The sequence below is a fragment of the Lipophrys pholis genome (assembly GCF_963383615.2).
Source record: "Lipophrys pholis genome assembly, chromosome: 4".
Classification (NCBI taxonomy): Eukaryota; Metazoa; Chordata; class Actinopteri; order Blenniiformes; family Blenniidae; genus Lipophrys; species Lipophrys pholis.
The window spans coordinates 8717980-8734117 of record NC_137637.1 but is presented as its reverse complement, the minus strand read 5'-3'; the positions used below and the strand labels follow the sequence as shown (position 1 = coordinate 8734117).

General features: G+C 43.9%; 1 protein-coding gene across 2 annotated transcripts in view; it reads left to right on the top strand.

Annotated features, from left to right (window-relative positions):
* Positions 1 to 16138, top strand: part of LOC308109049 (cytosolic 10-formyltetrahydrofolate dehydrogenase-like) — a 116552-nt gene that overhangs the window by 35417 nt on the left and 64997 nt on the right. For both annotated transcript variants that reach the window (XM_080462395.1, XM_080462396.1), the window contains exon 7: positions 3517 to 3651. In XM_080462395.1, the coding sequence (XP_080318521.1) occupies positions 3517 to 3651 (135 nt within the window). The remainder of the gene's footprint in view (positions 1 to 3516; positions 3652 to 16138) is intronic.

The following is a 16138-nucleotide window of genomic DNA, read 5'->3' as shown; positions in this document are numbered from 1 at the left end:
TCGCCATGGGTCCCCCCACAACAGTTCCAGTCACACCCAGTGGACAAGCCCCACACACACACACACACACACACACACACACACACACACACACACACACACACACACACACACACACACACACACACACACACACACACACACACACACTTCCACTCCTCACGAAAGGTGCTTCTGAAGTTGCTTGTTCTCTGTCATCATTTGCTCAAACTTTACAAATCATGTTCCTCTTTTGTTGTCACCTCTTTGTTAATTCATGTTCCTGCTTCACGTTACTGTCTAGATAGAGCTGCTCAGGCTGGTTTAATCAAAAAACAGTTGGAAAGTATTTGGATCAGTGTGATAACTGCAAATAATATATGTAGCACAGCAAGGATATTGTATGTTATCCCCCTCCCCCTCCCCCTCCCCCCTCAAACTTTCTTCTCTCTTTTCTCTTCTCTCTCTCTTTGTGCGTTCCCCCCCGGTCGTGTACGGCAGCCATGCCAACTTCTGACGGAGAAGGCAACAGGAGGAGACTCCAGGTCTCTCCCTGTTGCAAGACCAAAAACTGTTCTGACTCCGAAGGCTCTCAATCACATCATATTGTTGGCCCAAGCTGCCGAAAAGGACAAGGGCGAGGAAAAAAAAAAAAAAATAGCATAGAAGCTAGACTTTAGCATATGCTTCCTGAGTGTGTCTCTGTTAAAGGCCAATTTATAAAAGGAGTTTATGGGAATGCAATTTGCTTTGTAAAACATCTGGACTAATCAGATGGTGTTCAATTTCATGTATAATGTTGTCTTTGATGCGATTTGTGTAGGATTATGAGTTAACTATTAGGTTGCTAACAACTAATATCATCACCAGTAAAACTAAATCACCAGTTATAGAATCAACACATCTTCATGAATGTTAACGGTTCTATGCAAAGCATATTTGCTTAACTAACTAATTCCCAGGAGTTACCAAGTTCCTCAGTGTCTTTGAAGAAGTCTGCTTGTTGTGTAACCACTGGTTAAACCCTAACCGCTGGTCAAATCCTTAACCCACTGTTAGCTAACCAACTGTTAAATATGCGTGGTTTAAAACAATGGTTGGTCATCCTGTTAGTTAACGTCGCCATCAAAGTTAACTGTGAGGTTAACAACAGTGGTTACGCCCAACGCCGCTCCCGCCAAGGCTCCGCCCACTTTCAAGTCTCTGTGTTTAGCCTTAAGCATTGTGGTGGACGGCAGTACAGTGTTTTCATCTCGTCTGTAAAACTACCATGAAACATGACAAACAATGCTGCTACCAGGATATTAAAGTGGAACATAAAAACTGAGCTGGGAGGCATTATGTTGCCTCATCTTTTTTCAATTTTGATCTGAGAGAATGATATAGAAAGTGGACTGAGTGGCCATAGAGAAAAAAAAAAAGAACGCATGGGAAAGAGATCATTTAATCTGGGCGTGAGATTCATGAAGACAGAGGTCTGTATGCGGGTTGCGTTGCGCCGCTATGGGACACTCCACAGCACTTCTTTATAATGATGTGATACTTTTGGTTCATCAGTAACTACTCAACTACATACTACTGCAAATGAAAGCTTGAATTTTCTTTGCCATAAAATGTCCCTTTTAATGGCGCTTCAAATGAAAGAGAACTTTTATTGTTGATCGTGTGTTTAGATAGTTTGCCATTGGAAACGGCTGTAGACCTGCATTCTATCATTCTACACCTCCATGTTGAAGCATTTGATTCAGACACATCCAGAAATAAAGTGAAAGGAGCAGAAATTCACTATGTAATGCCCAAATATTGAAAAATAAACCCCAGCCTCATTTATTTATGGTAAAGAGGGAATACAGGATTCGGAGCTGCTGAGAATTTGATCCTCTCTTTTTCAACCAAGGTGAGTTTAACATGTCTGTATTTCCAGGGCTTGAAATTAAGGACTTTTTACTTTCCCGGACAAATTTTTAGTTGCCCGAAGTTCAATGGAAATCTATAAGCCTGGGTAATGTATTAAATACATTGTACTATGTTTCTGTAATAGTTTTTTGAATAAACTTGAGGTATATTTGACTCCAATTAAAAATGATGAGACAGACATAATAGGATTTCACAAATAAATTTTACAATTTACAATTCATTCCATGAGAGTATCCATGCAAATTCTGACAAAGTGCTGAAACATTTAGACATTTAGCCTGTTCATTTACATATTTGATTTATTTACAAATTAACAGAGTCATTTCAATTAACTTAGAATAGTTGAAAACAACTGTCGGTATTATATACAAGTACTGCATTAATGATTTAAAGGGAATAATTAAATTCTTGTGCATACAAGAGAATTAATAATTAGTTTTAGACAAATAAATTGTAGTATCATAGATTAAATTATATTATTCAGTGACGAGTACACCAATAAAAAGACACAAAACTGATCCGGTCAGAAAAGGAAGCAGTACAAACAATGTGGGGGTCTGTGTGACATCATCATCTCATAATAAACTAGTTCTATCTTTAAAACCTCAGAATCACTTTATTAATCCCTGGGGAAATTCTTTAGCAGTGCAGCACAAACAGAATGTTTCCAGCTCTAACGCAGCTACAACCATTGGGACTATCAGGCAGTTTTGCGTGGAGTAGGACGCAGCTTCATGGAGGTGTGAATCGACTGCTACAGTGGAGGAGCTGCTGTTCAGTGTTTTGATGCCGCGGTCAGTGCCGTTCTCCTCGGCAAGCTGGAGATTTAAAATGGTGACGTCTGGCTGCAGAGCGCCGCCTCACTGTACAACGGCTTTGCAAACATCCACATTGCTGTGTTGCTTTGTGGTGTTTTGAGTGTAAAATACGTTCAAAGAGCGACATGCTGTCATAAAAAGTTGGATAGCACAGTGCTACTTCCCTAGCCTGCTCGCTGGCTGCAAACTGTGGACTGGATTTCCTGACTCATTACTCCTCGTTTCATTGAGACCAGCCTCCCTTCAGGAAATCCAGTCCACAATTTGCAGCCAGTGAGCAGAGCAGCAGCAGGGAAACACTTGTGGAGTCATTTCAGCAACAGTGAAGCAGACGAGGCTTCATGGATCAGAAATCTCCGCAGGTTGAATCGGAAATTTCTGATCCGTGAATTACGTTGTTATCGGAACCCGATCCCGGATCGGCCCCATCCCTAAAAACCGCTAGCCTGTTCGGGCAAGGTGGGCAGATGGTTCACTTGCCTGAGCAAAGCTTTTACTAGCCCCGGACGTTCGGACAAGCCTTAATGTTGAGCCCTGATTTCACATGCTTTAGTTAGAAAGCACCAATATCTAATGTAGTCCGTGGAAACGGGGCTTTTAAAGCGTCCATAACAGCAAATATGATGGGATGGAAGCGGCATTGGTAAAAAAATATAATACGAGAGAACGGGATAGTAACTCAGTGTCACGAGTTTAATTTGAGGTTACTAATTATCATAAGTCACTATGATATTCAGATGATGAAGTTGAATGAGAAGTCATCTTCACTACTGAATGCTGATTTGTGTCTTTCTTTGTGTAGAAAGTGACTTTCTATGGCTCCAGTCTATTGAACAACCCTGCAGCTGATGGTCAACCTCTGGAGATCTTTGGAGCCAGCCAGCCTGGATCTGTCACCAAAGCAGGCCTGGTGCTCTTTGGCAACGATGGAAACACGGTAAATCTACAGCACACATAAACATTTCTTTCAGTTTTATACTCATCTGCTACGAGCTGGAGTCATCAGATGAACTGAGCAACACAATAAAGGCTCATATAGCTCAAGACAGTGCAGAACTGTGGAAAATACACGTGATGACAATTGCAGAGCATGCATCTTTCCAAGTTCAGTTTCAGTCTAACTTTGGCCTGGAAAAGAAGCAGTGAACAAGGAAAAAACAATATATGTGGCAGAGGAAGGTAGTGCACCTAACTCTGCCTATAAAGAAGGAGCCTCAAAGACATAGGGGTTACAGGCGGAGGGCAGTGCACTGTGTGTGCGGTGATTTATGTTAATGCTAAAACATGGTGACTGAAAAGTCAGCATATGTGTCGTCTCCTCTGTGTGTGGACCCAAGGGTGGCAAGCCACAGTGCCATACACAGATCTTTGGTGCAGTAGTAATGCCAAATGGTAATCTCTGAAAGCAGTACCTGCCAAAGGGTGTGATAAATTTTGTTAGCTTGCAGCTGTCAGGGTGCAATAAGATCTGCCAGAATCCGTTCGCAGCATCTAAAGAGGAAAACAATGTTACGCCACTTAATTTGGCTGTGATCTCATCTGGGGTAGGCAAAATGTAGTGTTCTCTTTTGTCTGACTTCAGTTTGGTCAGATCAACACCAATTCTCGCTTTACCTGTTCTTCGTAACAGGGACCACCATGAAAAAGGGAGTGATGCTGCCATCTGCCTAAACTTTAGATGTTTCATCACAGTGCTGCTCTGAACCTCACTTTGTGGTATCAGGAGTTTTTAACTTTTGACACTTTGCTGTATTATTGCTAGCCCGTTTCCCATATTAGGCTCAAATGTGGTGACATAGACTTTGATACGTTCATGATAATTCCTGGAGGAAATGGTGACTTGTCATCAAATGGTGTGTCTGTGGTGACGTAGCGACTTTAAATATTTTGCTATGAAAACTGATGTGTATATATCTCGGATGCACATGATCCAAATAAAACCAAACGTCATATGCTACACACCAGGCCCAGACTGAAGATGTTAACAGTTCACTCATCAATTCTGAAATGGTAATACCACCACCTATTGGTAACAATAGGTTTAAGGGACTATATTTTCACGTGCCATTGACATCCTTTGCGATATTGCCCTAGAGATAGGTAGAGATATGAAGCACAGCAGGACAAACAAAAATGTCACAACACCTACACTCTAAAGCCAACAGGAAGTCTGCCATTTGGCATCAACTGTGAAAGTTTTGTAACAAAGTTATCCTCTGGGAAAAGTCCGAGAGACCTACAGCCATGACAGCCTGCTGAACATCTGATGTTTTGCTATGTAACAGGAAGTGATGTGTAACTCTATTCTACATTCTGCAATCTGCATGCCATGATCAAATCCATATGCCAATACTCATTTACAGACATAGCGGCACCGGTTGGCAACAAGAAAGATAAGTTTTGCGTATGTGCTATAATTAGCCACTTCACCTTATGTGCAGTGATGTGAGTCATAAGATGTTGATGACTCATGGGGAAAATTAGGTATCAGGTTGACAAAGGTCCTGCAGTGTACTGTATGCAGCAGACAGGTTGACATGCAACCTGCTGAAAAACCTTTCACCGGGTCATTAGCATACCAAGAATGACTGTAGCTGGAGGGAGAGGGAGTGGGGCCTGTTTACACGACAATGTTTCACGTGACAACACCTAATCCACTAAAAACAAGGAGTGTGTTTACACTGCAGCTGCGGACACAGAGACAACGATGTAGTTAGTATGCCGGGCCACTGGAGGGCGCTGTTACTTGATTTTGTAATGAAACTACACAGACGTGTGCAGAGAACAAATCACTATAAACGTGAAGAAAATGGAGAGAACCTGACATCCGCATGGATTGATGACGCATCGGATGCTATCAGGGGTGAGTCTCAACTATTAAACTACTGATCTGGACGATAAAATTAGAATATAGACCGCGAGTCGTACCACTACGTGGCTGCAATGTTGTACAACAAATTTTAACCATGAGATGGTGTTTCTATACTAAAACACTTTCAATGAAAGTTTCACTTTCACCATTAGAAAACAATTTAAAATAAAATTCTGGCAGTTATGTTCGCAACCCTCGGGTACTCACACAGGGGGCTTTTCCATTAAAAATAACTAGGTGCTACTTCGGGGCCAGGGCCGGATTTAGCACAGGTTCTTTGGGTTTTCACCGCCAAAGCCCTGACCTATCAGGGTCTAAACTGTTGCCAAGCTGGCCCCAAATCGTTGCTGGGCTAAAGCGAGGCCAGAGCGGGATCTGCCGGAGTTATCGCTGTTTACGAGGGGGAAGAGACGCTGGAACGGCTTTCTGAAATCTACAGCGAACATCGCCAAAATACGGAGTGGCTATAGAGAAAAAAATAACACGTGGGAACATGATAATGTCATTCCCTCAAGTTAATAATGCGAGAGAACGAGAGAATTTATTACGCAATCGGGGAGCTGGTGGCTGTAATTGAACTGTTGCTGCAGTGCTCCTGTGCCATCGCAAATAAGTCAGCTGCATCAGATGTATAATTTAGAAGCAGTTTTCTATTGTTGTTTTTTTCACGCTTTTCATCGTAATATCATTGAAACTAACTTCACTTCCAGGTCTTGTATTGCGTGATGACAGCAGGATGAGGTCTGCATGCGGCTGCATTACGCTCCGCAATGAGACACGATACTTTTGGTTCATCAGCAACTACAAAACAAACTACATACTACTGTAAATAACAGCTTGGCTTTTGTTAGCCATACAATGTGCCTTATAATGGTGCTTCATGTAAAAGGTAACTTTTGTTGTTGATCAGCATGTATTTACACAGGTTGCCATTGGAAATGGCTTTAAAGCAGCGTTCTATCATTCTACACCTCCATTCCTCTCCGATGTTGAAGCATTTGATTCAGACACATCGAGAAATAAAGTGAAAGGAGCAGAAATTTACAATGTAATGTTGAAAAATATGCCCCAAGCTAATTCACACATAATTTTTTTTCCTCTATGGCCAATCCAGGACTCCATACTAAAGCAAGAAGGATGTGAAAAAACAACAATAGAGATACAAGGAGACGCAATGTTTTCTCGCTCTTTGGTTTGCATCTGAGGTTCAGGCCAAACTAGACGGAGCGACCCGGACCAAACCAATGTACAGTCCATCTCCTAGTTCCTGCATGCTCACTGCTGGCACTACATTGGTAAAATCAGTGACTTACGACGTTTTCGAGTGAAGCAATGACGTGGCTCTCATTTTGCTCCTTTGACAGTGGAAAAACTACCGGTTCTTTGGGGGTGCGCATTTAAGAACTGGCAATAGCACCGGCCCTGAACTAGCACCTGGTTCTTTTTGGTGGAAAAGCCCTTACAGAGACTGACTTTCCACACACCATTCATTTATTTATTTACCTTGAATCCAAAAGTCACACGACCAGAGCCTCTTTCAGGCATCTGTGTGTTTCCCCTGCCTGTCACCCCTTGTGTCCGACCGCATCCTCCTTTATGGTCAGAGATGTAATTAAGCACCTGATGTGAATCAGGTGCTTAATTACATCTCTGCCAGAAAAATCTTTCACAAAATCTTGATTGTTGTTTTGCCTAAATAAACTAGCGTCCAGTTTGTTGTATAAATTGAAGCATAGTGGATTGGACAGAGAAGAGGAAAATTCAAGTTTATCGTAATTTTTACGATCAAAAGCATGTTTCCTGCACATTAAAATTCTGTCTCTGTTGTCCACAGAGAATGCCAATATTAAAACAGCTTATATAAATTGAACACGTTGAAGAAGCAGTGCAATTTTTTAAACTATGTACAATATGTAAGCAATGTAAAGATGTCTTTACACCAGGGGTGCCCAACCTTTTTTGACCCAAGATCTACTTTTCAAGTAGCCAGCTACCCGTGATCTACCAGTTCAGTGTCAACATCAAAAACCCACATCCATTGTTTCCAGCCTGCAGTAACTTCCTTCACAACACTCTTTCATGTTGTCACACAACTACGAGGCATCTCATCACACCCCTCCTTCTCTCACACACACAGACAGACAAATTCCTCTCAGACAGTTGCCAGTTTGCATATTGCACTGTAACACACACACACACGCACGCACGCGCACACATGCACACACACAAGCACACACACACACACACCGATCTGCATGATGAGCAATAGCCATGACTGACCTTACAATGAACCAAACACAAAAATAAACCAGATACAAAACAGGTAGTCTGAATTTGAAAAAGGGAAATCACTTTCTACCTTAGTGGGAGACCTGGCACTGGGAGCTCGCTGCTCATAGTCAGGAGTGTAGGAGCTGATTGCAAAGCGTAGGCAGGCTGCAAGGTGGTCATCAGTCATTGTTGATCTGTATAATGATAATTACATGATTATACATGATAATTTTTATGTGCGAGAAAGCGGACTCGCACAAATAAGTTGATCCAAAAAGAGCTGTCAGGTTCCAGGCACATCTTCTGAGATTGGGATACTTCTCCTCCACCAGTAGTTTTCAGAAGTCTCCAGGTTGCGTGGATGTTGATCTGGCTTTGATCTCAATGTCATTTTGCAACTTCAGGATTTCATCCTCAAAAGCAGAGTTTTCCAAGTGGAAAAGTGATTTGACTTTAGCTGCAATGTCACCAACATCAATATTTGCACTAAATGGATATAACACATTTAGCTGGCTACAGGGTCAATGGAGGCAAAGTCAGTAAACTCTAACGAGATGCTCTGAACATGTTCGTCATAACGTGCACTGTCAAGCTGTGTCACACCTTTCCCTTGATGTTGTAGTTCTGCTTGCATGTGATCGAAGTTGTGCAGGTTACCATGCTGCCACTGGTGGTCCTCTAACTTTGGATTGTATTCCACATGTTTTGAAAGCTTCAGAAAGTCCTTGATTTCAGGCAACAGCTCCGTAAATCTGGCCAAGAATTTACCTCTGCTTAACCACCTAACATCCATGTGAAGCAGCAGGCCTGTGTGCTCAGCATCATTTGTCTCCAAGTGAGCACGAAAAAGCCTCTTCTGCAAACTCCTGGCCCGAACTGAACACGCAATCTTCATCACAATATCCATCACTTCTTTCATATTTAAAACCTTTCCACACAATGCTTGCTGGTGAATTATACACTGATAATTCAGGATATCTGGGAAAGATTCACTTTGTTTGCACAGTGCAATGAACCCACTGGTGCGGCCCATCATAGCAGGCGCCCCATCAGTTGTGATGGAGATGAGCTTGAAGAGCGGCAGTTTTGTCTCGCTAATAAATCCCATGAAAGCATTAAAAAGCTCCTCGCCTCTGGTGTGTCCTTTTAATGGCAAAATGGTGAGTAGCTCTTCCTTGGTGCTCATGTCTTAAAGAACCCTCCTGATGAAAACATGCACCATATCAGTCGACTCGTCAAATTGGAGGGAAAAGCACTCACACGCGTTGATATCCTTCCTCAGTTGCTCCTCCACATCCACAGCCATTCCCTCACATCGCCTTCAGTAGTGTTGCAGGAGAGTTGCACTTAATGGCCTTCACGATCTCGGTTTTATTTTTGAAGTCGGCAAAAAGGCTATCCACTGCCTCAAGAAAAGCTTCTTTTACAATATCGCCGTCTTTGAATGGCTTCTTGTGTTTAGCAAGGATGTGACTGACGCGATAGGAAGCAATAGTTGCGGGCTAACCCTGGGTCTTCGGTTTGGTGAAGAGTGACTGCCGTGCTACAAGTTGTGCTTTCAAATCCTGCACTTTTTTAGCGCGTAAAAGCATTTTCCCTCTTGTAGCTCCCATGGACCGATTTTAAAATGCCGCTTGAGAGTCCCTTTTTTTGGCAACGCCACGGTTCCATTGCAGATCAAACAAACAGGCTTTGAATGAAAATAAATTAAAAAATTATCTTCCTCCTATTCAGGGTGAAAATACTAAGTTTTGGCTTGTTTCCCTTCAGCCACTTTAAGTTTGGGAGTGCGTCACCGCTCTGATCACTAGCTGCTAGTTACCATTGACAGTTGTCAACTTCCTGTCATCCTGCGCGATAACCCAAATTTTTTTTTTTTTTATTATATACTTTTGGGTGGACGTGTTTAAGAGACTGATGGGGTGCGCAGGCAAGGACTTATGATTGGCTGTAGTGCACTTTTGATACAAAATATAACAAACACACACACTCCAATTTTTTTTTTCCGAAGCTTATGTTTGTCCGCAGTGATGCTCTGATTGGTCGAGCACGGTGATGTCTTCATGTCGCCTACTTCACCGGGTTATTTGCAAAGGTGGCATTCCATGTTGGAGAAAATTTTTCTTCCTTTGCAGAATTAAACACTTGTTTAATGAGATTCCGGCAGGTTGTCACCCCCCCGCATCTCGGAACATGGCCGCTCACTCAAATTCCCCCCCGGAGCTATGGCTGTCTGAGGGTCGCTTTGCAATCAATCGGCTGGGTCATGCCCCCCTCCGACCCTCTTACCGGGGGTCTCTGCGGGAACTGGGTCGCCGGGACGCGGCTGAGGCCGTCGCAGGTGCGCACTCCGGGGTGCTCTCCGGGGCGCTCTCCGGGGCGCGCTCCGGGGTGCGTCTTCGTCTCCCCAGGTGCAGACCGCAGGGAGTGGCCAAAGGGGGAGCCAGTCTCCCCTGGGTTCCTGTGACCGCCCTCCTCCTCCCCTCTCCCGTCCGCTCCGGCGACCTGGGGTGCCCCGTACGACGGGGTCCGCATGGGTCGGACGCGGCTGCCGGTGGATGAGAGGTATCCGTGGTGCCCTAATGGGGTGGGGTGGGGTGAATGTGGGGACGGCCGGGGCCCCGGCGGGTTGCTGGTACCTGCGAAACACTGAGCTCCTTGAGCCTGCCGCTGTTAGCAGCCACCCGCCAACCTTGGGGTTCGGACGTACGTCGCAGCGGAGCCTCGACCGGGTCCGTCCCGGCCAGGCAACCCACTCACTTCCACCTACAACCTCAGATCAGATGAGACGACCCACTGAATTTAAGCACATTACAAAGCAGAGGAAAATAAACTTTATCTATATTACGAGTCACCTCGATTTACATATAAAAGAATCGCCAAACAGAAGTAAATTGTTATTTACGGGTTGACAATTATTGATCACTAGCGGTAGACCACCAAAGTAATGGATTACTGGAGTAATAGATTACTAAGGCAATGTACCAAGTGCAAGTTATGCAAAGCTATAAAGGTTGATTAAAATAAATAGTCAGTTGTCGGCCAACAGCTTTGAGCTAAAAAGGGTTGCCTGACGGGAGGAACCTCCACAGGTGCCAGATCGCGAAGGCGGTCCACCAGTGACACGACCTGTCAACAGGAGTGACTGGTCACTCCTTTGTTGACAACTGCGGGTCAGTGGCGTGAACTACCGAAGCATCTGTGGACCCACAGGAGGCGACTCGCTGAAGTAACCTGGGAATAACTCAAGCTGCTAAGGCGTCACAAATGGCCATTGACCAATCAATGAACAACAGTACTTGATTACGAGTGATGATTAACTTACGGAAAGCAATCTATGATTCAAGTTATCAATGAAACAAACCTGCGATTTGTAAATTAATAACTGAAGGGAGGCTAAATTACTTCAGTGGAGTGAACCACCGAGGGTGATCTGCAAGTAATTTAGAATGAGTTGTTAATCAAACAAATTTGGTTATTTATTTAATAACAATCGGAAGTAATCAAGAAGGAGTTGGAATTAATTAAGTAAAGTCGTGATTTACCAATTAATACAATGAGTTATTTGAATGCGCTAAACCATTGAAAATGAATTAAATGCAGTTAGGATTATCAATTGGATAAACTTGCGCTTTATGAATTAATAACACTGGATAATTGGATGCTGAGATGCAAGAAAACCACTTAAAATGATTAAAAGCAATCTTGATTATTAATTGAATAAATTGATTAATTGATTAATTAATAAAGAATACAAATTATCTATCTGCAATGAAGTCACTGAACAATAGGTTTAGAGGCAATTCAAGTTGTGATTAGGTTAACTGAGTAATAGATCAATCAATAATAGTGCGAGTAATTAACCACGAAAAATGCGATAAAACACTTAAAAATGATTTAAAAGCAATGTGGGTTATCCCTGCAGAAAACCTGCATTCATTCGCTAACAACCCCTAGGTGTATTAAATTACTCAAAGTGTTAAAATCATTGAAATTGATTTAAACCGTTCAAACTATTAATCAATTGAATATTACCGTTACTTAATCAGAGTCGGGGCACCAGCTGAAGTTAGGGTCTTAAACGAAACATCAGTCTTAAAAGAAAAGTTCAATTAAAATGGTTAAATTATTATTTCTGATTGAAATGATAATCGCACTTTAACTGAAGCAGGAAAGGAATGCTGTAAATCCGAGCACTGACTGTTACAACCAGCAATTGTCACTGAAAAGCACACAAAAACCACCAAGAATCGTTCAATTCAACTATTAAGTGTTTATTAACAAACGACTATTCCTAAATCATCAATCTACGAATCACATCTAATCAATAAACATCAAGCAAGATCTCATAAAACAACACAATACAAAACAAAAGCCAGCAAATAAAGTGTGTGTGTGTGTGTGTGTGTGTGTGTGTGTGTGTGTGTGTGTGTGTGTGTGTGTGTGTGTGTGTGTGTGTGTGTGTGTTCGAGTGTGGGGAGCGATGTGTGTGAGTGTGTGCGTGTGTTCGAGTGTGGGGAGCGGTGTGTGTGTGCGGGTTTGCGGAGCGAAAGGGGCGTGACTGGGTGGTGAGAGAATGTAATGACGGTAATGACGTCCACCAGAGTGAGGTAGACGTCAGCGGTCCTGTGCCAATGTGGCCACTAGATGTGCGACGGCGCGCAGGGTGGGTGTGATGACTTAATGCAACCACCAGATGGCGGCACGAGCGGTTGCAATTACCCACGCGACTACGAGAGGGCGCCGAACGGCTCAGCGACTCAGTGGGAAATGGGTGTAATTACCCACACTGTCACCAGAGGTGCTCGGCGTGCTCTGCCTGGGATAGCTTGACGTCACTGAGCTCCGTGCACGGGCCGTAGCCGTCGGGAGCGCGCCGGATTTCTCGCGGTGGAGAAATCCGAGCTGCAGTGAACTACACACGGTCCCAGGGACGCAATGAAAGGAGGCGCTCGGAAACAGCGGCGGCTGCACCGTGCGATGGTTAGCGAGAAGAGGAGAAAGAGGAGGGGGTGTCTGACTGTGTACACTGACGCGACCGCCTCAGTTTACACGTACAGAGTCCAAAAACGGCTGTTCAGGCAGATATGGACTCTGGGAGCAGAAGCGTAAGCTGAGGATGGGGAGGCGCTCGCGTGCGTGCGGTGATTCGCGTGGATGGCTCTCCACGCACAGACACAAAAGTACTTAGAAACAGGGATCGGCGTCCCAAAGTTACAAGTACCAACAATGAACACACAGCAATAATAAAATCACGTTATTCTAACTCCTGCCCAGACTCTAAGCCTTACTTGGTTGGACGAGGGGGAAACGTGCTTCCGTGGCCAGGTGAAATCCGTCGATTTGTGGCCGCGGGCGTTTCTCTGGCGTCCCAGAGAGGAGAATCCTGAGGTGAACTACGGAGGGGAAACCCGTAGTGTGATCCGAGGAGCGATCAGGCGCTTCTTGCGATGGGGGGGGGGAGTGAAGAAGCAATGTTCAGGTCAGGATGCAGAGGAGCGTGCGGGTGCAGCGCGCACTCGCGGTCCGGATGAGGGAAAAAAGAAAAGAAAACAAAAATAAAGGGAATTCCCGCTTTTCCTGAGCTCATCCAGCGAGATGAAGAAAATTCAGGCCCGGTCCAGGTGAGTTAACACGAGGCGCTTTGTCTCCTTACGAAAAGGTGCATCTGGGTTCACGCGATTTTGTTTTGGAAGAGCCTGGATCTCTTCCCGGGCCGGAATTTATACCGTTATGATGTCTTCCTGGCTCCCCGCTGCGTCGGCCGTGGCTTGGCCAATCCGTGCGGGGTTGGCTTGCGTGTCACCGGGCTGGTGACCCGGATGATGACGGGGTCTTTGGATCCCCCTGCCGTTAGGCTGCAGTGCCGCAGCTAGCGGGGGGGGGGGGTTCCAGGGTTGAGCACATGGTCTCTTTGTTCTCAAAGAAACGTGGCTCACCCCCCTCCCCCCCTTCCCTCATGAGGGTGAGTGAACAAAGGATTTTGGCTCCAACACGTAACAACAAAGTACACATTAAAACTGAAATTCTGCAGGTGTAAGTTACCGTGGACAAATGAAAATAGTCAGGAGTAAAAGTAAATAATTACAGTGACTCTGTACCAAAAGTATTAGTTAGTTTACATAATGCCAAATATACATCACAACATGGAATAATCTAAAAGGAACCCGAATTGATCTACCAGTACCAGTACACACAACACAGAGACACGATTTTCTCTACAAACAGATAATCTGTGCAAAGGCCATCACTTTAAATACCACTGATTTATGATCCCCAGTGAAAAAACACCATCTTCATACACACTGCAGTTACTATAAATTCATTGAATTGTCACTGAGCTGACAATGCACGTGGCCACTCGAACAAAATGACTTTAGAACAAACGTGCTTTCAAAGATAAGTTTGAAAAGTCACTAAATGAAACTACAATCAAGCACTTATTGCTGTGTTGAGGCCTGACAGATGGATCATGTATTTTAATACAACAGACTAAATTTTAACTCATAATTCATATTACCTACAAATAGATTGTTCGTAATTCATTTCAGGGGGTCAGAGGAAGTAAACGGCCAGTAGAGATGGGTTTATGGCTCTTTGGAGGGAGCCGGATCTTTTGGATCCGTTCATTTCAAAGAGCCTTTCAAAAGACTGCCTCATTTGGCTCAATATGGACCGAGCAGAAAGGCCGAGGCCTCTGGGCCTGGAGGCCAGGACCCTATCGTATTTGTAATGTTTCTTATTCTTTTTTGAACCAAACTTGCATAAAAACTCACCAAATTTGGCACGCTCATAAAGACGGGTGATAGAATTAAGGAAATGTAAAAAATAAAACCCAGAGTGCCAAAATGTATCTCTATCGCCACCTAGAAAAAACAAAACGCCCACCACGGCCCGGAGGAATGTCGTAGAGAGATCAAACCAAAACTCAATTGTTCGTCTCATCGAGTCCTAAAAATCATGTGTACCCCAGACCTAAATCCAACAGGAAGTCCACAATTTGCGTTTCAAAGTTCGATTTTCAGCCAAAAAATAGGCCTCGACCTCTGAAGGAGAATACATTTGACCCCCTAAACATGCTCACAGGCTCACCAAATTTGATACACTCATTAACACTGGATAACGTTATAAGAAAATGTAAAAATTAACCCCCAGAGTGCCAAAATGTGCTCTCTCACGCCACCTACAAACACTACAACGGCCACTAAAAACACTTAAACGGCGACCACGACCCGTAGGAATGTCGTAGAGAGATCAAACCAAAACTCAATTGTTCGTCTCATCAAGCCCTACAAATCACATGTGGTACCCCTGACCTAAATCTGACAGGAAGTCCGCAATTTGCCTTTCAAAATAAGATTTGTAAACGCTAGCTCCTCTGAGCACAAATAACGATCGACTTCATGACTTAAATGACAGAAGAGACTCTCCTCCTTAATAATCCCGAATATCATTTTCAGTCGTTGAGCGGTTTTGTTTTTATTAGCCGTCAAAGTTTTGAGCACTGAATCCTGCCTCCCCCCCCCAGTTTAAAGCTATCTCCTTTGAGGGCGAATATCGTATCACCTTCAAAAAACAATTAAATAATAGACTCTCCTGCTCAATAATTCTGTTCAACTTTTTGACTAATCCAATTTTTATTTTTTTTTTTTTCAATTGGCTATCAAAGTTGTGAACGCCGGATGCCGCCATCTCCTCTACGTGGATTTGAGCTCAAATTTCGCCGACTAAACCTTCTCAAAGGTTGATGAAACTACACCAATACATAAGAACAGGTCTTGTGCTTTGAAAGAGGGTCTACTTTTGTCTTTATTTTAAACGGTTCTCGATTAACAATCTTTTTTTGAGAGGTCCACATCGGCAGGACTCATTCGGTCTCACGGCTGCTGGCTGCATGCCAAGCTGAGCCGGCACACGCATGGACCTGTATTACAATACTGCCCTCTTGTGACGAGTTGGAAAACATGCAACTGTGATGTTGGAGAGAGGTGTGTTCAGAGAAGAATCTTTTTTGTGTAGCTCTATGGAGTAGTTCTGTGTCTATAGCTCTATGTCAAAAGTTCCGTGTGTTGTTGTTAGCGACTCGGTCAGAGCTCGCCTGTGATTGTAGAGCAATAGTGGAAATAAAGCCCAAGTTCAGCTTTGGAAGCTCCTGCCTTGTTTTGAAGTCCTTCTGCGTGTTAACCCGGACCACTAGAAGCAAGTTACCTGCTACGAGCCAGACGTCATTAGCTCACTGCCAGGTACGCTTCGAGGCTGGACAGCTATAAAAACTTGTCTC